The sequence below is a fragment of the Apodemus sylvaticus genome, chromosome 20 (genome assembly GCF_947179515.1).
Source record: "Apodemus sylvaticus chromosome 20, mApoSyl1.1, whole genome shotgun sequence".
Lineage (NCBI taxonomy): Eukaryota > Metazoa > Chordata > Mammalia > Rodentia > Muridae > Apodemus > Apodemus sylvaticus.
Genome location: NC_067491.1, coordinates 55,147,430 through 55,173,105, shown reverse-complemented (window position 1 = coordinate 55,173,105; position 25,676 = coordinate 55,147,430). Strand labels below are relative to the sequence as shown.

General features: G+C 36.8%; 1 protein-coding gene across 1 annotated transcript; it reads right to left on the bottom strand.

The window, feature by feature from the left end:
* Nucleotides 1–403: 403 nt before the first annotated feature.
* Nucleotides 404–25,178, bottom strand: LOC127670567 (vomeronasal type-2 receptor 116-like). Its single transcript, XM_052165070.1, has 6 exons — nucleotides 24,973–25,178; nucleotides 17,612–17,912; nucleotides 16,443–17,249; nucleotides 15,444–15,668; nucleotides 6,377–6,500; nucleotides 404–1,308 (listed from the first exon to the last, which is right to left on the bottom strand). Exons 1-6 carry the CDS (start codon nucleotides 25,176–25,178, stop codon nucleotides 404–406), a joined length of 2,568 nt encoding a protein of 855 aa, XP_052021030.1.
* Between the last annotated feature and the right edge of the window lie 498 nt (nucleotides 25,179–25,676).

Sequence of the window (25,676 nt, the reverse complement as noted above, 5' to 3'; positions counted from 1 at the left end):
GGCCATTTACTTACAGTACAGGGGGCAATGTCTGAGTCATTTAGCTCAGCTGAGTCTGGTTCCTACCCATCTGTGGAACTGAGCATCTCCTTGTACAGGTGAATGAATGCTTTCTCTAGAACGGGAATATCTTGAGGGCCAATGGATTATAAAGCTTGTTGTGAGAATATGTTTTTAAGAAATAGAAGGTATAATATACAATCTGACCCACATGTCCCCAAAATGTGAGGTAAACCAGAAAGACATAAAAGAACATGCTAAACTGCATGGGGGGAATATCAAAACGACTCAAGGCTACAAAAGTATTACAGGCAACAAAATAAATCCAAAAATGGAAGAGGTGGTTATTCTCGGGAAAATAAATATTTTAAGTATAATTCTAAAATGTAACACTATGCAAGTTTTAGTATTGTAATTTATTCCTGTAATTTTGAAGACAGTTTGAATCTGGCCTTATCAAAATAACATAACACTTTGGAACAAAGATGCAGACTAAAAGCCCTGCACTGGAAGCCAAAATGGAGAAGACCTCCACAGCCACCATGTCCTTCCCTTTGGTGCTATGGTAGACAGGAAGGAAGGTGACCCACACACTGCAGAACACCAGCATGCTGAAGGTTAGGAATTTGGCTTCATTGAATCTATCAGGCAGATTCCTGGCCAAGAAAGCCACAGTGAAGCTTCCCAGAGCCAAGGATCCCAAATATGACAGCACAAGGTGGAATGCAATGACTGAGCCTTTGTTGCACACAATGATAATCTTCCCATGTTCAGACTGTGCATCTGTATCAATAAAAGGAGGTGATATTTCTAGCCATATTCCACAAAGAACAAGTTGGAGCAGGGTACAGAGGGGAATGACAAAGTTAGGTGCCCCTGATATCAACATTGATCTCATTCTTCTTCTTGGAGTAGTAATCTTGAAAGCCAGAACCACAGTAATTGTCTTGGCCAAGACAGTAGATAAAGCCACTGTAAAAAAGACACCAAATGTGATCTGCTGCAGGATGCAGGTACCCATGTTAGGATGCCCAATAAAAAGCAATGAGCAGAGGAAACAGAGTGTGATGGAGATTAGTAGGATGTAACTGAGATTGCGGTTGTTGGCCTTCACAATGGGAGTGTCACTGTATTTCACAAAAGTACCAAATACAAGACTTGCAAGTACAGAGAAACACAGGGACATGCAAGCAAGAGCCATTCCCAGTGGGTCTTCATAGGCCAGATAGGAGAGATGCCTTTTCAGGCAGTGTGTGTGCTCTGTGTTGGCATACTCATCAGGTAGACAGCTCACACACTGTTCCAGATCTGCTGGAGAACATTAACAAGAAACCTTAATAAATTTCCTCATTATACACTCAATCATTTAGTATCTGTATTAATCAGAGGATATCACAATAAACATTTTGTTGTTCAGCAACAATTCTCTTGTTTGATGTTGTAGGGAACAGTAAGATCATGCTGCTCTGGAGCAGTTTGTCCCTGGTAGTGTAACATACCACTTTCAAGATAAAGAGAGAAGACACTTACTTTTAAGAATTATCTCTGATATTGATAAAAGTTTTTAAAAATCATAATTTAAAAGATCACAAATTGGTGAATTTCTTGGACATTAAATGTTGAAATGTATAATCTTTCTGATTTTTATTTTAAAGTTTTGAAACTGGTACATCATGAGTACTTATGAAGCTAGAATAACTTCATTTTTTGTTATGGAATGACAAAAACTGTAAGACACCAAAAGGAGGTTACATGGGGTTGTTTGAATGAGAATGACACACATGGTGTCATATTTATCTGCTTGTTATTTATTATTTATTATTATTATTTATTATTTATTGAGTACCAAAATTTGAAAGAACTAGAAGCTGTGTCCTACTTGAAGAAAGTGGGCCAATAAGCGTAGGCTATGAGATTTTAAAACCTCCAACAATCCAATGTTTTTTTTTAAATCCTGCTGCCTGGAGATGCTGTATAAAACTCTCAGTTACCTCTCTAGAAACATGCCTTCTCTAAAAACATCCGCATACTCAACTCCCCAATAAATAGACACAGGCTGAGAGGCTGGGTTATGTAAAGAGGTTCCATCATTCTGTTTCATACAAGAAACATACTTAAAAAACAAAGACAAAAAATGTCAATACTGAGTTGTATATTTTAAAATAAATTTCATTTGTTTGATTTTTTTCAAAAAAGCTTAAAAGGGAGTGAATTCCAGAAAAAATGGCTCAGCAGTAAAGAGCATTCATTGACAGCTCCTCCAGAGGACCAGGGTTCAAGTCCCGGATGCATTGTGGGAGCTCACAAATTCCTTTAATTCCTATTAGAGTGGATCTGATATACTCACATAGACATACATGCAGGCAAAACAATAATGAGCATAAAATACAATAATTATATATTTTAACTTGAAAATAATGAAAAAGAAAAATAAATAATAAATAAGTGAATAAAGTTTTGAAGAGATCAGAAATTCATGATCCATGTGTAAACATAATAAAAATTTTATACACAGAGACAACAGGCAACATCAAATTGAATGGAGAGAATGGTGAAGTGATCATATTAAAATCAGGGGTAAGACAAGGATGCTCACTATCTCTCTCCCTATCTTTGAAATATACTATTTGAAATTATTGCTAGAACAATTAGACAACAAATGGAGATCAATGGGATAAAAATTGGAAAGGAAGAAGTCAAGGTGTTACTATTTGCAGAATGATCATATGTATAAGGGATCCCCAAAATTCTACAAGAGAACTTCTAAAGCTAACGAACAACTTCATCAAAGTGGCGGATATAAAATTACACTCAAACCAGTCAGTAGCCTTCGTTTGTAGAAATGTTTAGTTGCTGAGAAATAAATTAGAGAAACAAAACCAGTAACTGTAGCCTGGTTACTGAGCAGTAGGATTAACAGTGAAAATAACCATGTGACCAAAAGCAATCTGTATGTTCAATGCAATACCCACCAAAATTCCAACACGACACTTCAAAGACATGGGAAGAGCAATGCTAAACTTCATATGGAAAATAAAAATTGCATGATAATCTCAAAAATTCTGCAAAATAAAAGAACTTCTGGGGTGATCACCATCCCTGTCTTGCAAGTGTACTACAGAGAAATGGTGATAAAGATCACATGCTATTGATACAGAGACAGACAGGTCAATGTATGGCATAGAATCAAAGACCCAGAAATAAATCCCCACAGGAATATACACTTGATCTTTGACAAAGAATTCAAAACCATAAAGTGGAAAAAGAAAACATCTTCAAAAAGTAGTGATGGTCTAACTTGTGATTCGCATGTAGAAAATTGGAAATCAATCCATATTTATCATCCTGCACATAACTCAAGTACAAATGTGTCAACGACAAGAAAATAAAACCAGAAACACTAAATCTAATGGAAGAGAAAGTGGGGAAATAGCCTTGAACACATTATTGGCACAGGAGAAATTTTCCTGAACAGAACACCAACGTCTCAGAGTCTAAGTTCAATAATTGATAAGTGGGACTTCATAAAAAAACGGAAAGCCTTTGGTAAGGCAAAGGATACCATCAATGGGAGAAAAGAACATCCTGCATATTGGGAAAAGATCTGCCCTGAACAAGGGTTATTATCCAAAATATACAAAGAACTCAAAAATTTAGACTCCAGAGAACCAAATAACCCTATTAAAATTGGGTTGCAGGCCTCAATAGAATTTTCAAGACAGGAGTCTTGAATGGCTGAGAAGCTCTTACAGAAATGTTCAATATGCTAATCCATCAGGGTAATGCAGCACAAAACAACCATGAGATTTCACTTTACAGCAATCAGAATGGCTAAGATAAAAAACTCAAGTGATAGCACATGCAGGCCCCAGATATGGAGAAAAGTGAACACTCCAGCAAACCTGTACAACTGCTCTAAAAAACAACTTTATGGTTCTTTAAAAAGTTGGAAATAGTTCAACCTGAAGACACAACTATACCACTTCTGGACACATACCCAAAAAGATGCTCTAGCACAGATAGCACAGGACCAGAAGGTTTAAGTGCAGAATTCTAGTAGAACAAAGAACTAGTATGAACAGTCTTCGAAATATACCACAAAAAATAAAGAGAAGAAACACTACACAACTCATTCAATCAAGTCACAATTATGCTGATACCAAAACCATATGAAGATCCAACAAAGAAAGAGATCTTCAGAACAATTTCACTTATGAATATATCTGTGCAAAAATACTCAAAAAAATTCATGCCAACTAAATCCAAGAACACATCAATACAATCTTTCACCACAATCATGTAGGCTTCATCCCAGGGATGCAAGAATGGTTCAACATATGGAAATCCATCAATGTAATCCACTACATAAACAAACTCAATGGTCATAAAAAACACATGATCATTTGATTAGATGCTGAAAACCCATTTGACAAAATTCAGCATCCCTTCATGATAAAAGTCATGGAAAGATCAGGAATTCAACACCCATATCTAAAAATAGTAAAAGCAATATACAGCAAACCAATAGCCAACATCAAACTAAGTAGAGAGAAACTTGAAGCAATGCCACTAAGATCAGGGAATAGCTGCCCTCTTTCTCCATATCTATTCAATATAGTACTTCAAGTTAAGGCTAGAACAATTGGGCAACAAAAGGAGGTCAAAGTGATACAGATTGGAAAGGAAGAAATCAAAGTATCACTATTTGCAGATGATATGATAGAACACTTAAGTGACCCCAAAAACTTTACCAGAGAAATTCTACAGTTGATTAACAACTTCATCAAAATGGCTGGATATAAAATTATCTCAAACAAATCAGTAGTATTCCTATACTCAAAAGATAAACAGGCTGAGAAAGAGAATTGGGAAATGTACCCTTTACAATTGTCTCAAACAATATGAAGTATATTGGTGTGACTCTAAGCAAACAAGTGAAACATCTGTATGACAAGAACTTCAAGCCTCTGAAGAAAGAAATTGAAGAAGCCCTCGGAAGATAGAAAGACCTCCAAACTTGTGATTGGCGGGATTAATATAATAAAAACAGCCATCTTGCCACAAACAATCTACAGATTCAATGCAATCCCCATCAAAATCCCAACTTACTTCTTCATAGAGTTAGAAAGAGCAATTCTCAACTTCATGGGGAATAACAAAAAACCAGGATATAAGAACTGGGGGAATCAGAATCCTGGGTCTCAAGCAAAACTACAGAGCAAAACTGGTAAAAAGTGAATGGTCATGGTACAGTGACAGGCAGGCAGATCAATGGAATAGACTGAAGACACAAAAATGAACCCACACAGCTATGGTCACTTGATCTTTGACAAAGAAACTAAAAACATCCAGTGGAAAAAGACAGCCTTTCAAATCGTGCTGGTGCAACTGACAGCATGCAGAAGAATGCAAATCGATCCATTCTTATCCCCTTGATTAACTTTATTCTTAATTAATGTATATATAGTGTATCTCTATAGTGTCCTTTTGCTACTAATCTGAGAACAGAGGAGACATATATAACAGTTTCAAGCAGGGTTAATCGTTGGTGCTGAATAGAGAAATGGAAGGGGATGTAGTTATTTTTCAACTAAAATATACTTAGGTGAATAATTATGTGCATGATTGCATGATTGTACTGTGGTTGATTTTTGCATGTCAATATCGGAACACATATATTTTTTGCATATATTTGAAATTCAGAAGACAATCATCAAATCAGATGTATTTCCTCAGTTTCCACTAGTTGAGGGAAACCCTTTAATTGTTCTCAACTACATATACCAAGCTATATGTGAAGCAACAAAATACATCTTACAAATCTTTCCGCTATCTCTCAGTAGGTCGCAGAATAACACTACCACATCTTTGTGTGAATTTTTGGGTTTTATACACTTACCCTAATTCTGTCATAGTAAGTGCTTCTCTTCTACAAGGAGCTCACATCTTAAATACATTTCATTAAATAATAATAAGAGCCTGAGCCTCTGGTCTCTCTCAGGAACCAATTTGGTTTTTAGGATAACAAGACAGTGTACTATTCATGTTGTCAATTTAAATTGTGCATAGAGTCAAGGACAAGTAGACGTATGTATAGCAATACTACGTACAAATTTTTCTGACAGAATAATAGCTAAAATATTTCCATTAAATATTCTTTGGAAAATATAAACTATGTAACCAACATAATATGAACAAATTGTGTGTTTATGGAGGACAGTGTATGTTCCTTCCAGGGTTCAGAATATTCTTGATATAAGTAAAATGATTATATTGAAACATGTGTCTTATATCTCCAGTTTCCATTAGACTCATTTAAATTTCTATTTTGCAAAAGAGAAAATATCAACAAATTATTCTGCACACAAACACATACCTGTGTCATTGGATACCTCATTCTCTGGGCACTGAACACAATCAAAGCAGCAGTCTGCTGTCTGTTCCTGATGAAATTTCCTGAATCCAGGGGTACAGATCACACTGCATGTAGATGTGGGAACCTGATGTAAATAAAATATGTATTGGTACTTATGATGTCTTTAAATTCTTGGCCCAGGGAATGGCAGTATTAGAAGGTGAGGCCTTGTGGGAGTAGGTGTGGCCTTGCTGGAGGAAGTGTGTCATTGTGGGCATGGGCTTTATGACCTTCATACTAGCTCCCAGGAAGCCAGTCTTCTCCTGTTTGCCTTCGGCACAAGATGTAAAAGTCTTAGCTCTTCCTACATCATGCCTGACTGGATGCTGTGATGCTTTCCCCCTTGATGATAATGAGCTGAACTTCTGAACCTGTAAGCCAGCCCCAATTAAATGTTTTTCTTATAAGAGTTGCCTTAGTCATGGTGACTGTCCAGAGCATCAAAATAATAATTAAGAGAGTAAAATTTGTGTGATAATAATCTTCTAGTTTCATGCATTATTTGCCAAATTCAGGTCTCTGAGTATTTCGTATAAACCTGCAATTAAATTAAAGGCCATAAAATAGTATGAAAGTACTTTCACATCCCAAGTATAAATGTTTGGATGAAGAGATTAAAATTTGTTTCTTCTTAAATTCAAATGATTCACACAGATTACTTAGTAGAAAAATTTTATGTTTGAAAAGTTTAGAAATCAAAAAGGGAAAACGAACATTTGTTGAATAAAATGTGGGATGGAATAGTGAAGGGTTTGTTCAGTGTATAATCTTAGAGCAGGTGGCTAGAGACTCTTAGAGACATAAAAAAATTAAAGTTACAATGAAAGGCTAAGATATACAAAAATGTTTCACTAAAAAAATTACATGGTGGCTCCATCTTCCTTCTGGCCCACACCTCTACTTGCAATCAGGATTGGTACCATTCTCCCCAGCCCACAGCTCTGCCTGCCCCTCAGGAGGTCTGCTCTCACAGGGAACAGCCAGGTGAGACACCCATACCCCAATCCTCTGCCTGCCAGGAGTGCAGCAAACCCAGATCTCTATGCCTACTTCATCTTTTTAGAACGCCACCTTTTTTTGGTCCATACTTTTATCTGCAATCTTCAACTAATACCTTACTGCCTAGCCCATAGCTCTGCCTGGGAGGCCTGCGCCCACCTGAGAAATCCAGCTCCATCTTCTATTCCACACTGCTACGTGAATAATAGAAATATAATCTGGTAAAAAATTCTCAGTTCAAAGGTACATAAAATATCTTCAAAAATCATAGAAGGAAACACCACTTATCTAAAGAAAGTGAAGGCTATAAACATACAAGAAACCTACAGAACACAAAATAGAATTGGCCAAAAAAAAGAATCTCTTCAACCATATAATAACTAAAACACAAAATGTTCAGAATAAAAAAGAGTGTATTAAAAGCAGCAAGGAAAAATGAAAAGTAAAATATGAAGGTAAACCTATTAGAATTACACCTGACTTCTCAACAGAAGAGTGGATGCAAAAAATGTGGTATATCTACACAATGGAGTACTATTCAGCCATTAGAAACAATGAATTCACGAAATTCTTAGGCAAATGGATGGAGCTAGAGAACATCATACTAAGTGAGGTAACCCAGACTCAAAAGATGAATCATGGTATGCACTCACTAATAAGTGGATATTAACCTAGAAAACTGGAATACCCAAAACATAATCCACACATCAAATGAGGTACAAGAAGAACGGAGGAGTGGCCCCTTGTTCTGGAAAGACTCAGTGAAGCAGTATAGAACAAAATCAGAGCAGGGAAGTGGGAAGGGTTGGGTGGGAAAACAGGAGGAGGGAAGGGGACTGATGGGACTTTCGGGAGTGGGGGTCCAGAAAAGGGGAAATCATTTGAAATGTAAATAAATATATCAATAAATTTAAAAATATATATATATCAACATCAATAGAAGCAAAGGCTTTCCACTCTCTCCCCTCCTGTTCAATATATTACTCGAATTCCTAACCAGAGCAATTAGAGAACTAAAGGAGATCAAAGGATTTTAGATTGGAAAGGGAGAAGTCAGAGTATCACTATTTGCAGATGATAGGATAGTATAATTAAATGAGCCCAAAAATTCCACCAGAGAACATGTAAACCTGATAAACAACTTCAGCAAAGTGGCTGGATATAAAATTAACTCAAACAAATCAGTATCCTTCCTATACTCAAAGGATAAAGAGGCTAAGAAAGAAATTAAAGAAATGACACCATTTATAACAGTCACATATAATATAAAGTATCTTTGTGTGACTCTAAGCAAGCAAGTGAAAGATCTGTATGACAAGAACTTCAATTATCTGAAGAAAGAAATTGAAGATCTCAGAAGATGGAAAGATCTCCCATGCTCATGTATTGGCAGGATTAATATAGTAAAAATGTCCATCTTGCCTAAAGCAATCTACAGATTCAATGCAATAACCATCAAAATTCCAACTCAATTCTTCATAGAGTTAGAAAGAGCAACTCTCAAATTCATCTGGAATAACAGAAAACCAAGGATAGAAAAATGATTCTCAACACTAGAAGTAGTTCTGGAAGAATCACCATCCCTGACCTCAAGCTCTACCAGAAAGCAATAGTGATAAAAGCCATATGGTATTGGTACAGAGACAGGCAGGAAGATCAGTGGAATAGATTGAAGACCCAGAAATGAACCCACATACCTATGGTCACTTGAACTTTGACAAAGGAGCAAAAACCATCCAGTGGAAAAAAGACAGCATTTTCAACAAATGGTGCTGGTTCACCTAACAGTCAACATGTAGAATGATGCAAATTTATCCATTCTTATCTACCTGTACAAAGCTCACATCCAAGTGGATCAAGGACATCCACATAAAGCTAGATATGCTGAATCTAATAGAAGAGAAAGTGGAGAAGAGTTTGGAATACATGGGCACAGGGGAAAAGTTCCTGATTAGAACACCAATAGCTTCTGCTGTAAGATCAAGAATTGACAAATGGAACCTCATGAAATTGCAAAGCTTCTGTAAGGCAAAGGATACTATCAACACAAAACAACAACCAAAAGATGATTGGGAAAAGATTTTTACCAATCCTACATGTGATAGAGGTCTAATATCCAGTACAAAGAACTCAAGAAGTTAGACTCCAGAGAGCCAAATAACCCTATTAAAAGTGAGGTACAGAGTTAAACAAAGAACTTCCACCTGAAGAATTTCAAATGGCTGAGAAGCACCTTAAGAAATGTTCAACATCATTAATCATTAAGGGAAGGCAAATCAAAACAACTTTGAGATTTCATCTCACACCAGTCAGAATGGCAAAGATTAAAAACTCAGGAGACAGCAGGGGTGGGCAAGGATGTGCAGAAAGAGGAACACTTCTCCACTGCTGGTGGGATTGCAGGCTGGTACAACCACTCTGGAAATCAGTCTAGCGGTTCCTCAGAAAACTGGGGATGACACTTCCAGTGGACCCTGGGTATATACCCAGAGGATTCCCCAGCATCCAATAAGGACACATGCTCCACTATGTTCATAGCAGCCTTATTTATAATAACCAAAGCTGGAAAGAACCCAGATGTCCCTCAATGAAGGAATGGACACAGAAAATGTGGTATATTTACACAATGGAAAACTACTCAGCAATTAAAAACAATGAATTCATGAAAATTTTAGGCAAATGGTTGGAACTGGAAAATATACAGTACTCGATCAATGTTATCCACTAGCTAAAATCAAAGAATAAAATCACAGGGTCATCTCATTAGATGCTGAAAAAAGTCTTTGACAAAATACAACACCCCTTCATTTTAAAAGTCTTGGAGAAATCAGGAATGCAAGGCACTTTGGAAACATAATAAAAATCAATATACAGCAAACCAATAGGCAACATCCAATTAAATGGAGAGAACACCTAAGCACTCTTACTAAAATTGGAAACAAGACAAAGCTGCCCACTCGCTCCCTATTTATTCAATATACTACTCAAAGTTCTAGCTACAGCAATTAGACAATAAAAGGAGATCAAGGGGATAAAAATTGCAGAGTAAAAGGTGAAGGTATCACTATGTGTAGGAGATATGACAATATGCATAAGCAATGCCCAAAATTCCACCAGAGAAATGATACAGCTTATAAACAACTTCAACAAAATGGCAGAACATAAAACTAACTCAAATAACTGAGTAGCCCTCCTTTATATAAGTGATAAACAGAATGAGAAAGAAAGTAAGGAAGTGATATCCTTCAAAGTAGACACAAATAATATAAAATATGTTGGTGTAACTCTAAAAACGCAAATGAAAGAACTGTATGACAAGAATTTCAAGTGTCTCAAGTAAGAAATCAAAGACGACCTCAGAAGATGGAAAGATCTCCCATGCTCATGGATCAGCAGGATCATATAATTAAATGACCTTCTTACTAAAACAAAACAAATCTACAGAGTCAATATAATCCCCATCATAATCCTAACTCAATTCTTCACAGAGATAGAAACAGCAATTGCCAACTTCATAGAGAATAACAAAAAAGAAAAAACAGGACAGTGAAAACCATTCTCAACAATAAAAGAACTGCGGGAATCACCATCCTTGACCTCAAGCTGTAATACAGACCTATGGTGATAAAGAGCACATGGTTTAGGTAGAGACAGACATGTGGATCAATGGAATAGAATCAAAGACCAAGAAATAAAGTTGGACACCTATTGATACTTGATCTTTGACAAGGAAGCCAAACCATATAGTGGGGAAAGAAAGCATCTTCAAAGAATGGTGCTGCTGGCGTAAGTGGCAGTCTGCAAGTAAAAGAGGCAAATTGATCTATAATTATTTCCTTGTACAAAGGTCAAGTTCCAGTGCATCAGGGACATGCACATAAAACCAGATATCTGTTCTGAATACAACAGAACAGATAATGGGAATAGCCTCAAACTCATTGGCACAGAGGAACTTTTCCAGAACAGAACACCAATGGCTCAGGCCTAAGATCAACAATTGACTAACAGGACTTCATGGAAAAAAAAAAGCTTTGGTAAAGCAAATGACACTGTCAGTAGGACAAAATGGCAGTGTGCTGATTGTGAAAAGATCTTCCCTAACTCTAAATCGGACAGAGGGCTAATATGTAAGTATATAAAGAACTTGAAAAGTTAGACACCAACAAACCAAATAACCTAATTAAAACATGGGGTACAGAGCTAAACAGAGAATTCTCAACTGAGAATCTCTAATGGCCAAGAAGCACATAAAGATGTGCTCAACATCCTAAGTCATTGGGGAAATGCAAATCAAAATGGAAATTCTCCCTTACAACAATCTGAATGAGTAAGATTAAAAACTCAGATAATGGAAGATGCTGGCAAAGATATGAAGGAGAAAAACTCCTCCATTGCTAGTGAGATTGCAAACTAATGCAACTACTATTGAAGTTAACCTCAAGGTTCTCCAAAAAATTGAAAATAGTACTACCTTAAGACTCAGTTATACTACTCCTGGGCATATACCCAAAAGATGCCTCACCATGTCACAAGGACACATACTAAACTATGTCGGTAGCATCTTTATTTACAATGACTAGAAGCTGGAAACAACACTGATGGCCTTCAACCAAAGAACTGATACAGAAAATGTGGTATATTTACACAATGGAACACTACTCAGCTATTAAAAATGAAGACTTCACAAATTTTGCAGGCAAATGAATAAAACTAGAAAATATCATCCTGAGTGAGGTAACCTAGACCCAAAAGGTCATTCATGGTATTTACTCACTGATAAGTGGATATTAGCCAAAATGTTCCAGGATTCAATTCACAGACCATATGAAGCTTAACAAGAAGGAAGGCTCAAGTGTGGATGCCTCAGTTCAACTTAGAAGGGGGAGCAAAATAATCATGGGAAGCAGAGGGATAAGTGATCTTGGTGGGAGAGGTATGATAGGCAGAAGTGAAATTGAGGGCAGAATCATGTATACATGCAGAAAGGAGAGAAGTGCAGAGGGTCTAGAGAATCATAGAACTATACAGGGTGTGGGATGGGAGATGGGGTATCAATTAGAAAGTGCCAGCAACCAGGAATGTGAGAGGATCCCAGGACCCAGTGGAGATAACATTAGCCCAAATTCCCAACAGTGGGAATATGGAACCTGCAGATACCACCTGTACTTTGAAATGGCCCTCAATTGAGGAATTGGACCATGCACCCATCTCAAAATTTTTAATTCAGAACTATTCCTGTCTAAAGGAAATGAAGGGACAAAAAATGAAGCAAATACTGAACGAAAGGCCATCCAGAGACCAGACCAAGTGGGGTCCATTACATGGGCAGGCACCAAACCCCAACACTATTGCTAATGCCATGATGTGCTTGCAGACAGGAGCTGGGCATGGCTGTTCTCTGGAAGGGTCAACCAGCACCTGATTAAGACATATGTAGAAACTTACAGACAATCATTGGACTGAGCCAATGGAAGAGTTAGGGTAATGACTAAAGGAGTAAAATGGGATTGTAACCTCATAGGAAGAACATTAGTATCACTGGACACCTCAGAACTCTCAGGTACTAAGCCATCAATGAAAGAGTCTATGTGGACTTGTCTATGACCCCACTACATATGTAGCAGAAGTCTGCCTTCTCTGTCCTCAGTGGGTTGGGATGTACTTGGTCCTGTGGAGGCTTGATGCCCCATAAAAGAGAGATGCTAGAGGGATATGTGGGAGTTGGTGGGGGAACACTACTTAGAGGTGAATGGGAATGGGTATGAGGTTGTGTGCGTATGGAGGAAGGACCAGGAAGGGGCCAACATTTGAAATGTAAATCAATAAAATAATAAAAATATAAAGAAAACATCGAACCAATTTTTGTGTGATATTTCTGCATGTTATATAATTATAATATTAATATTTTGAAACTATTTTTGCAATTTTTTAAATATTTTTATTTTCTATATTCTTTGTTTACATTCCAAATGATTTCCCCTTTCCCAGATCCCCCCTCCCCATATGTCCCATAAACCTTCTTCTCTCCATCCCTTCTCCAATCACCTCCCTCCTTTTTCTCTGTCCTTATATTCCCTTCCCATGCTAGATCAATCCTTTCCAGGATCAGGTCCCTCTCCATACTTCTACATGGGAGTCATTTGTTATGCAATTTGTGCCTTGGGTATTCAGGGCTTCTGGGCTAATTTTTGCAATTTTTTAATGTATTATTTATTTACATTTCAAATGTTATCCCATTCCCTGGTTTTCTGTCCACGAATTCCCTATCCCATTCCCCCTTCCCCCAATTCTATGAGGGTGCTCACCCACCCACTCCCACTTCACTCAAGTAGCATTCCCCTAAACTGGGGCATCAAGCCTTCCCAGGACCAAGGGCCTCCCCTCCCACTGATGCCACATAAGGCCATCCTCTGCTACATATGCACCTGAAGCTATGGGTTCCGCCATGTGAACTCTTTGGTTGGTGATTTAGTCCCTGGGAGCTCTCAGGGGTCTGGTTGGTTGATACTGTTGTTTATGGTGTTGCAAATTCCTTCAGCTCCCTCATTCCTTCCCCTAACTCTTCCATTGGGGTTCCCATGCTCATTCTGATAGTTGGCTACAAGCCAACAACTGGAGCAAAGGCTGACTCTAAAGCTGCTGCCTATCTGTGGAATCCATTCCCAAAAGGGATGCCATGTCTATCCTCAGTGGAAAAGAATACCCATAACTGTGAGGAAACTGGACACACCAGAGTGTGGGGGGTACCCAAGGGGTGCCCACCCTCTCAGAGAAGAAGGGGATGCAGAATGGAACGAAAGACTACTGTGAGGTGGGGACCAGGTGGGAGGTCAGAGATTGCTATGAAAAAAAGTAAAATAGGGACAGATATATAATTGCAAATAATCTTGCTTAATAAGAACAGCAATAGAGTGTGTACAAGAAAAGAGAAACTCAAATGCTATGCAGAATATATTAGTTTACTGTGGTCTGTAGAACCATGGAAGAAGAGTTGGGAATATAAAAATAGTTACCCATATCTCCATCAGTGTCAAAATAGTTTAGGGTTATGTGGTTTGATGGCATCTTTTCTAAAGCTATATACTGATAAGAAAAATAACTCTGTGTGTAGGAGTATACTTTTCATTTAAGAGATTTTATTCCTTAAATCAATTCTAGTTTATTGAATGCTTAGCAACTAGTTCAAAGATTTCGTTACATAGTGTAGTCAGAGTTCTCTAAGGAAACAGAACTGAATATATATGTTGTAATATATATTATATTAATATGTATTATATTATTAATTATATATTATATAACTAATTTATATTAATATAGTATAAATAATGCATATATTATATATAATTGTACAGTATATAAATATTATTTATAGCATATTGTAGATGTTTTTAAATATATTTCTATTATATAAATATATAATATGCTATATATTATAATATATTGTTAAATGCAGTTTTATTCATATATGTATACTATTTCTTTTTTACATAACCTCACTGTTATTTTGTTAAATGTTTGTTATTTTGTTAAATATGATGGCAGGTTTTACTTTCTGCCATCATAAGGCACTCTAGATTCATCTTAAATATTGTGTGCACTGGTCTTAAAATCATTTCTTTCCCATGTCAAGCTGGTTGACTCAAAATACTCTTGGCATGCTCATTGCCTCAGAGGTGCCATTGCTTCAACGTCCCCGTGGCTGACAAAGCAAGGAAATATTTGGGACACTAGAGAGATGGTTCAATCGTTAAGAGCACTTACTAGTCTTACTACAAAATTTATTAGGCTAAACATCTTTACGATATTTTCAAGTTTTTATACATGTTTTTGCTTCCTGGGATATTCCAAGGAAGCCAGAGCCACTGGATCTCCAATATCTAGATTTACAGCAATTTGTAAACGATTATATGTGGGTGCTTGACTCTGTCACAAGACATGAAGTTGTTCTCTACCACTAACCCATGACCCAGTGCCACAAAATTTTATAAAATGAACATGCAGAAAAGAATAAAAATTACAGTGTACACACCGGTGTTTCTCCCATGGCCCACTTCAAGTCTTCAGATATGTGCAGTTGTTGACTCTTTGGGAAATAAGGGAAGTAACCTCCTATTTTCATCTTTAGTCCAAAGCCTTGAGGAAAATTCCAAATGTTGAAAATCTCATATTCTGCACACAGGTTTTCTCTTAGATTCATGTTCACCAGTTCTCCGACAGGATTAGTAAATACCCTCTTTTTCAGCAATGAAGCAATCTAAATGAGATGCATCATTAGATGATTACATATGCCAACTCACTAAGGCAAAGTGACACTGTGAATGTCCAATAATTTGTAATATATTACAGGAAAGCAACTGTATTGAAGGTGTCCTACCTAATGGAACACAAGATATCTCACAGGTAAAAAAAAAAAACAGCTTCATGTATATTTTATGACAGAAATTGACAGAACAAATGTTTTTGAACTATTGAGTAACATAATGACAGAGATGTGAACATTTATTAATTACATGAAAAGAGTCAGAAGTCATAAAATTCAGAAAGAGTGAAGGTTCTGGGAGTTGTTAACAGGAAGACAGCGGGTTTTAAACTCTTGTAAATACAGCACAGATATAAAAAATAAATTTAATAAAAACAAAGTCCATATAATTGTGAATATGATTAATTGACATTTCATAAAATAATTATGCATGACTTTGACCAATGTGAATTCTATTTGTTAAGAGAAATGCTAGTTGTCACTTGAAGATTTTATGATAAAAATTCCAGTTACTATTTCAAATATTAAACTAATTTGGCAAAATAATGAGAAATATTCTGACAAAAGTAACTAATCTTCATACAAAAATGTTGTCATACATTGAATGTTAGTGTTGTTCAATCTATTTATCCCCAAAGTTTACATTAGGGAGTTTTAAGTTATATAAATCCTGGTATTGGGAGAAGTCTCGGCGAAATTTATAGCAGCATTTCTGGAGCCATTTAAAAATAACATAATTTAAGTATTATAGAAAGCAAGATACCTTACCTTCTGACAATCATAGAATATTCCAATGGATTTTTCTGTTTCCTGAGACTCTACTTGTTGAAGAATGGCTTCATGGTAAGTGTGGGCCACAGCATACACAGCATTGTATAAATTGTAACCTTCTTCACTCAGGACCATATCAAAATTATGCTGGGATAACCATTCCAATGAAGTGTTGAAAGAATAATGATTCATTGAGCTATAGTTGGTATTGGAACCTGAACAATTAAAAGAATTCCACTTCTGTCTCATTTGAGAAATATCTACTGGGTATTTAGAAGTGTTCATTGTTTCCATAAAGTTTCTAAATTTAGATATCTCAACATGATGCTGTGCAAAAGTGACAGTGCCATGGAAGGCATCAAGGTTGAAATCTCTTTTACGTGTGATGACATCCCATTGTGAGGTGGTGACCCAGATTCTCTGTACACCTAAATATACCCATCTTCTGAAGCTGGCTTCTAGGGTAGAATTCATTTCACCATAAATGATAACAACCTTTGCTGAAGATGTTATGATTCGAGTATCATATATTTCAGTCCTGGTCATGTATGTTTGCACGCTATCAGGGATCACATTCACAAAGGCTAAACAGACTCCATTTCTATGCATCTCTTCTCTTAAATCCAAGAGAAACTGAGTTCCCTGGTCATTATCCAAAATGAGCAACCCTATCCAGTTCCATGTAAAATAAACCATTAAAGAGACCATGGCATGAGGTAAACATGTATCCTTGTGTGCTATCTGGTAGACATGGGGAAATCGGACATTGTCACTCAGGATAGGATGAAATGGTCCAAAGAAAATCTGAAGGATTAAGAACAGAGGAACCAATGTGAGTAATATGATTGGCTGGAAGTCCATTCTCAGCTATGAGTTGTGTTACTTACCTTCCAGAACTCCTCCAAAGGACGATAAGTTTACCCTGTAAATGTTCTGTATTATTCCTATTGGATTCTATAATATTTATCTGAATATAATATTTATCTGAATATTCAATAAAACTTTTGCTTATTTTTCCAGTTCATTCATTCTTGTGATATAAATGTTACTGTCCTGTCAATATCTGATTCCTTAATACTTTAGAATATAAAGACAAGCACATCCAGACCCATGCTGCCCATTCATTCTCCGTGGGAACCTGGGATTGGCACAGACCAACTGTTAACTCTTCTTTTCCCAGAGAGCCTCACCTTTGGATAACTGGAAAAGAGTTCCAGTTTTAAAGATATAGTCCATGATGGTCCTGTAAGACCTATGTCACATCCAGGCAAGTTACACACATAATTTGGAATTTTTTTATTTTTTTGTGGTAAATTTATTTCATCAATTATTTCCAGTGTATCAAAACACATGTCAACAGGGAAGGTAAATATCAAAGACATGTTGGGTAAAAGGTAGGGGTTCCTGTTAATCTCATCAGTAGCAAAAAGCAGTATAAGAATAAACTCATATTTCCATGTTGGTATTCTAAAAAAAAGCACAGTAGCATTATGGAGGATGTTGCAGACATGAAATATTCAAATCAATTGAAGTAATATTTACACCATATCCCCTAAATATTTCTGCTTAAATTCTATCTGCCCTAATATAAAGGCATAGAAGAAGAGATCTTTAAAGCTGAAATTATTTTCAGAATTCATCAAAATAGATGACTCTTATATGAGATATTTTGAGTTAATGAAAATTCATAAAGTGCTTGCTTGATCTCTGAATTCCATCCATGAACTAGAACACAACATAAGACATCCAGTTTGCTATATATTGGTCTTTCAATTCTCATTCTAGAGAAAAATAAAAAAAATGTGGCTTGAATCACAACTGTCTTTTCTTCAGAGATTAGTTTGATCATATATTCAAACTGCGTGGATTCAAAACTCCATTCATATGAAAAGACTATTTGTAATTAGTTATGAGAATTTTGTAGCCAACAACATTTATTGGACATATTAGTAGAAGTTCTGGCTGGGTACATATATATTTCAGAGTGGTTTCAAAAGAGGGTTTATTAGTACTATACATTACTAGTGCATTTGGTCCTTTTAATTTTCTCCTGTCTGCAACTGAGATCTTCAAGGTATCTCCATTTATCAAATCTGATCTTTGTTACTTTGGAAAAATTCCAAAGCCTTTTTCTTCTTTACTGTTAACAAAAATGTAGAGCCTCTCTTCCAGACAGCATATCCCTGGTTCAGCAATCTGATGTCACAAAAAGTATAGATTGATTCAATCCAGCAGTACCTGCTACCCACACACCTTTTTTAAAGGCCTACGCTATTTTGTTCTGATGAAAAGGGAATACACCATACAATTATAATCATTTCACTTATGAGTACCTTCATTTTGATAATATAAAACAATTAATATGATTTATTGAGACAGAGTTCCTTTGCATTGGCCAGACTGATTTGAATTTTTTCTGTAGGCTAGGCAAGCCTCGAACACACAAGGAACCTACCTGTCTCTGCCGTGGTCTCCCAAGTATTCAGATGGAAGGCCTGGATTTATTTCCTTATTTATTTATTTATTCATTTCCTTATTTATTTATATATTCATTTATTAATTTATTGTCTATGTATGCTTCAAAATATTTATATCAATTTCCATTCAATCCTTCTTTGGAAATTAAAATCTATGTGGATAAATATCCTACATACCCCGTTCTTTGTATAAATTAATTTAATATTTTTCTTGTTATTTGACTTCATTCAAATTGCCTTTCATTCGCTGAGGGTTTTTGACTTGAGCCATGTGCCATTTGCTAGACTGAGCGGTCACCAGTTTCCACATGGGAGCCCACGTTCAAGGAAACCAGCTGATTAAGGTAGCATTGACACCTTAATTCAGGTTATTCTCTATCATTCTTTTGACTGCAGGATGTATGAAGCCCCACTCTCTGCTCTCTGCGCAGCAGGACTTTGCCTGCCTCACTGCACAGCTAGGGCTTTCCACATTTGCAGGATTTGGCTGAATCTCTACAGCAACACAGCAGCACCATGGAAGAGCCCAGGCTGACTTTTGAGTCTGACAATTTATAGCTTATGAGTTCTGACATTTGCCAATCGGTTTGGGGTTGGAGACATAGCTGTATTTTAGTCTACTCTTCGACGCCAGGAATCACCTCCTGGAATCATGTGTACCAAACCAGCATACATAATATTCCCAGACTCTCCCTTACCACCTCACAAGACTTAGGAAAAACCCAACCTTTCAAATGAACTATTTCTCCCCATCTTCCTAGTCTTAAAGAGACAGCACACATTTTAATTGGAGTATCTGAAATCAATTTTGTTAAATGTGAGTTCTTAATAGCTTCTCAGCCTTTTGGCTAAGATCAAGTGTAAATGTGAGTTCTTGCCCCCACAATGTTTTGGGAATTTGTTGTAGTTCATATTTAATATCGAGCTGGGGGAGTTCTATGCAGCCTTTGAGCATTCAGTTCCCAGATGAAAGACACACACCTTTAGTTTTACAATAACTGTTTATACCACTAGATCTGGGAGGATATCTACGCTCTAAACTGTTAGAATTTACTTTCCCATCAATAATCATGTTCCATCTGGGCATATCTTAGATCCAAATGACTGGCATTCATGGTCAATTTCAGTCCTACACCATGTAACATTGTCCTCTCAACACCTTCTCGCTATTCTTCTCATGATTTCTCTTTACACCCCCAAACCCAGGAACTCAAATCTGGCCTATCTCTCTTCTGCTATAAGTATCCTTATTCACCAGCCAGGTCTAAATTAGGAGGCAAGGTTACCTAGAATCCCTTGGGTCTACTTTAGGATTCTTTCATCCCTGTAGGACAACCAGGCCTTGGGAGCTAGTATTTAGCATCATAATACACTATTAGAAGACCAAATCTGAACAGAACTCCATGACAAATCAAGCCTCAGCAGATACCAGAAGATCAAAAAAAAAAAAAAAAAACAAAAAAAAAACAAAAACAAAAAACAAAAAAACAAAAAAACAAAAAAACAAACAAACAAAAAAAAACTTTGCATCTTATCAGAACACCATGAATTAAAGGTGGACAGAAACAGCAGAAAGCACACAAACTCATAGAAATTAAGTAAGTTTATACTCATTGACAAATTTATCAAAGAAAAAAATAAATGAAAGAGTTTCAAAAATTCAATGAAAATTAAAGCACAAAATACCCAAACTTATGGGTAAAAATGAAAGCACTGCTAAGAGAAAAGTTGACATCACTAAATGCCTTCACAAAGAAATTAGACAGCTCTCATACTAGCAATTTAAAAGAACACCTGAAATCTCTAGAAAAAAAGAAGTAAATACACCAAGAAAGAGTAGACAGGGGTTTCCATCAGTCCCTGAGCTGATCCTCTAACACAGGGCTCCATACCCAAATAGCACCTGGAGAGAAGGAGTGCAGACGAGCCTGTGAACTGAGGAAAAACTACCACTGCTGCTCAGAGGAACCCACCAAGAACCATCAGGACACAGGAACCTAGGAGCAGCCTGGGACAGGAGACTTCCAGTTTCTGTCTACACCCAGAGCTGATCCTGTGTCACAGCACTACACACACAAATACAAGCATGGAACACCTGGCCTCCCAGGAGAACTGACACACCAACGAGCACAGGTAAGACCACCACTTCTCTTCAAATTCCTGGCCCAAGAGGCATCCTCCCAGAGCCATCAGTACACAGGTACCAAGGAACAGCTGAGGACAGGATCCCTCTGGTTTCTCTCTGAACCCCAGAGCTGACTCTGTACCACAGCACTTCATACTCAGATTCCTCTCAGAGATAGCTGGTCTCCAAGGAGCACTGACACAGAGGCTTGCAAGAGGGACAAGCCACAGTCAGAGACAAGAAGAACAGCTAACACCAGAGATAACCAGATGGAGAGAGGGAAGGAGAAGTACCTAAACAATAGAAACCAAGGCTACTCAACATCATCAGAACCCAGTTCTCCCACCACAGTGATCCCTGGATACCCCAACACACCAGAAAAGCAAAACTCTGACTTAAAATCATATCTGGTATAGGGGAATACCAGGACAGGGAAGCAGAAGTGGGTGGGTTGGTGAGCCTTGGGAGGATGGATTGGATAGAGGGCTTTCAGTGGGGAAACAAGGAAAGGAATTTTTATTTGAAATGTAAATAAATAAAATAGCCAATGAAAAATAAATAAATAAAATCACATCTCATGGTGCTGATAGAGGACTTTAAGAAGGACATAAATTACACCCTTAATCCCTGGTTCTGGAAAGACTCAGTGAAACAGTATTTGGCAAAACCAGAACGGGGAACTGGGAAGGGGTGGGAGGGAGGACAGGGGAAGAGAAGGGGGCTTACAGGACTTTCGGGGAGGGGGGGGGGCTAGAAAAGGGGAAATCATTTGAAATGTAAATAAATTATATCGAATAAAAAAATAACAATAAAAAAATTACACCCTTAAAGAAATACATGAGAACACAGGTCACAGGTAGAGAAGCCCTTAAAGAGAAATCACAAAAATCCCTTAAAGAATTGAAGGAAAACAAAATGTACCAGGTAAATGAATTGAACAAAACCATCCACAATCTAAAAATGGAAATAGAAACAATAAAGAAATACAAGCATCACCAACAGAATACAAGAGATAGAAGAGAGAATCTCAGGCACAGGAGATACCATAGAAAACATTGACACAGCAGTCAAAGAAAATGCAAAATGCCAAAAGCTCCTAACCCAAAACATCCAGGAGATCCAGGACACAATGAGAAGACCAAACCTAAGGATAATAGGTATAGAAGAGAATAGCCATTCCCAGCTTGAAGGGCCAGTAAATATCTTCAACAAAATTATAGAAGAAAACTTCCCTAACCTAAAGAAAGAGATGCACATGAACATAAAAGAAGCCTACAGAATTCCAAATGGATTGTACTAGAAAAGAACATCCTCCCATAACATAATATTAAAAGCACCATATGCACAAAACCCAGAAAGAATATTAAAATGAATAAGGGGAAATGTCAAGTAATATATAAAGGCAGTCCTATCAGAATTACACCTGACTTCTGACCAGAGACTATAAAAGCTAGAAGATGCTGGGCAGATTGCATACAGACCTCAGAGAACACAAATGCATACGAAATCTACTATACCCTGCAAAACTCTCAATTACCATAGATGATAAAGCCTAGATATTCCATGACAAAATCAAATTTACACAATATCTTTTCCACAAATCCAGCCCTACCAAGGATAATAGATGAAAAACACAAATACAAGGAGAGAAACTACACCCTAGAAAAAGTAAGAAAGTAAGATTCTTTCAACAAACCCAAAAGGAGATAGTAACACAAACTTAAAAATAACATCAAAAGTAACAGGAAGCAACAATCACTGTTCCATATTATCTCTTAACATCAATGGACTCACTTCCCTAATAAAAAGGCATAGACTAACAGACTGGATACTTAAACAGGACCCAGCATTTTGTTGCTTTCAGAAAATGCACCTCAGTGTCAAACACAAACACTAGCTCAGAGTAGAGGGCTAAAAAACAATGTTCCAAACAAATGGTCCCATGAAACAAGCTGGAGAAGCCATTCTAATATCAGATAAAATTGAATTTCAACCAAAAGTCATCAAAAAAAGATAAGGAAGGACACTTCATATCTATCAAAGGAAAAATCTACCCATTCATCAAAGGAAAATTCTGACCATCTATGCTCCAAATATAAGGGCACCCACATTCATAAAAGAAACTTTACTAAAGTTCAAAGCACACATTTTACCTCACACAATAATAGTGGGAGATTTCTACAGCCCACTTTCATCAAAGGAAAGATCGTGGAAACAAAAACTAAACAGAGACACAGTGAAACTACCAGAAATTATGAACCAAGTGGATTTAACAAATATCTATACATTTCATCCTAAATAATAGAATATACCTTCTTTTAGTACCGTATGGTACCTTCTCCAAAATGAACTAAATAATTGGTCACAAAACAGACCTCAACATATACAAGATTGAAATAATCTCATGCATCCTATCAAATCACCACTAACTAAGGCTGGTTGTCAATAATAACAAAAACAACAGAAAGCCCATATACACATGGAAGCTGAACAATACTCTACTCCATGATAACTTAGTCAAGAGAGAAATAAAAAAAGAAATTAAAGACTTTTTTATACTTTAATCAAAATGAAGGTAAAACATACAAACAGATACACCAAATTTAATCCAAAAGAAAGTGAAGAAGAGCCTCCAGCACATGGGACAGGGGAAAAGTTCCTGAACAGAACACCAATCAACAATCTGATCAACAATCAACAAACAGGACCTCATAAAATTGCAAAGATTCTGTAAGGCAAAGGACACTGTCAATAGGACAAAATGGCAAGCCACAGATTGGAAAAAGATCTCTACCAATCCTACTTCTGATAGAGGGCTAATATCCAAAATAAACAAAGAACTCAAGAAGTTAGATTCCAGAGAACCATGTAACCCAATTTTTAAAAATGGGGTACAGAGCTAAACAGAGAATTCACAGCTAAAGAATCCCAAATGACTGAGAAGCACCTAAAGAAATGTTCAACATCTTTAGTCATCTGGGTAATGCAAATCCAAACAACCTTAAGATTCCACCCCATACCAGTCAGAATGGCTAAGTTCAAAAACTCAGGTGACAGCAGATGCTGGCAAGGATGTGGAGAAACAGGAATACTTCTCCATTGCTAGTGGGACTACAAGCTAGTAAAATCAGTCTGCAAATCAGTCTGGCAGTTCCTGAGAAAATTGGAAACTTTTATTCTGAAGACCCAAATATACATCAATGCAATCCACCATATAAACAAACTAAAAAAAAACATAATCAGCTCATGCTAAAAATTATTTTATAAAATTTAACACATTTTCTCATAAATGTTTTAGAGCAATTATGGAAATAAGGGACATATGTAAAAAATAATAAAGCCAAATTAGACTAAGCCTTTAGCCAACATCATGTTAAGTGGAATCACAAAGCAATTCCAGTAAAATCAGGAACAAGACAATGCTTCTCACTTCTATAATATTTATGCATTATACTACTTGAAGTTTTAACTAGAGAAATAAGACAATAAATCAAGGAGATAAATGATGGAAAGAATGAAGTCAAAGTATCTTTTTTTGCAGATGATATGATAGTGCATCTCAGTGACTCAAAAAATACAATTAGGGAATCCTTTCCAGAAACGTGAAGATACTGTGATGCAGGCTCTTTATACTAATCTCGTGCCAGTGGTGTGGATTCTGTTTTCATGTCAGATCATCAGACACTGTGCAATGACAACACTCAACATAAGGAGATTCATGAGGAGTCAGGCTCTCTTACCTTATATCTCAGTGAACTGGCGTCTAATATAACAAATACACACTACAATGAAATGCATTTGAAAATATTAAAATAATGATTTTAAAGAGAGAAAATTTTCTGTAGTTTATAATTTCAGAGGAAAGAACATAACAGTTTTTTTATTCATGACATTTAGGCAGGAAGTGGAGAAGGTAATGATTTACCTAAAATCAATGAGAGTGTTATAAAAATCTTCCTCTACAAATTCTGGAGACAGGAAAAGAAAAAAGTAACAGTCAGTTCTCATATCTCCATCATCATCTGCATTGTACTTTATTCTCCAAAAGCAGCTGATGTCTGTCAAACCGCACAAGATGAGAGAAAACTTCAGAAGCAATAAGGACACAATGAGAGCACACTGCTCCCTCATGTCTTCCAGTATCTAAGACTGAGCAGATGTAAAAACAGTTCCTCGTGCAGGCAGACATAACACACACACCTCTGTGCCTCTTTTATGACTGTGAATGACTTGGTGGAGGAGGACACATTTATATCCCCTAGTTCCCTTATACAATATTGTGTCATACTCCCTAGATACATCTGAACTATTCTGGCCTCGGGATCTGGATATGAGGTCTGCAATATTTTTCAAGACTAGTAAGAAAACATGTTATGAAGGCCATGCACTCCAGCTCTGGGTGCCATAATTTCTTCCATGTCCATGACATGAATGCCCCAAGGACAATATTCTCTTGAGCAACATTGGTCCCCAGCCTGTGTCAACATCCATTTGTGTGAATAACATTTTCAAAGATTCTAGACAAATGGAACCTCGTAAAATTAGAAAGTTTTTGTAAGGCAAAGGACACTGTCAAAAGGACAAATAGGCAACCAACAAATTGGGAAAAGATCTTCACCAACCCTACAT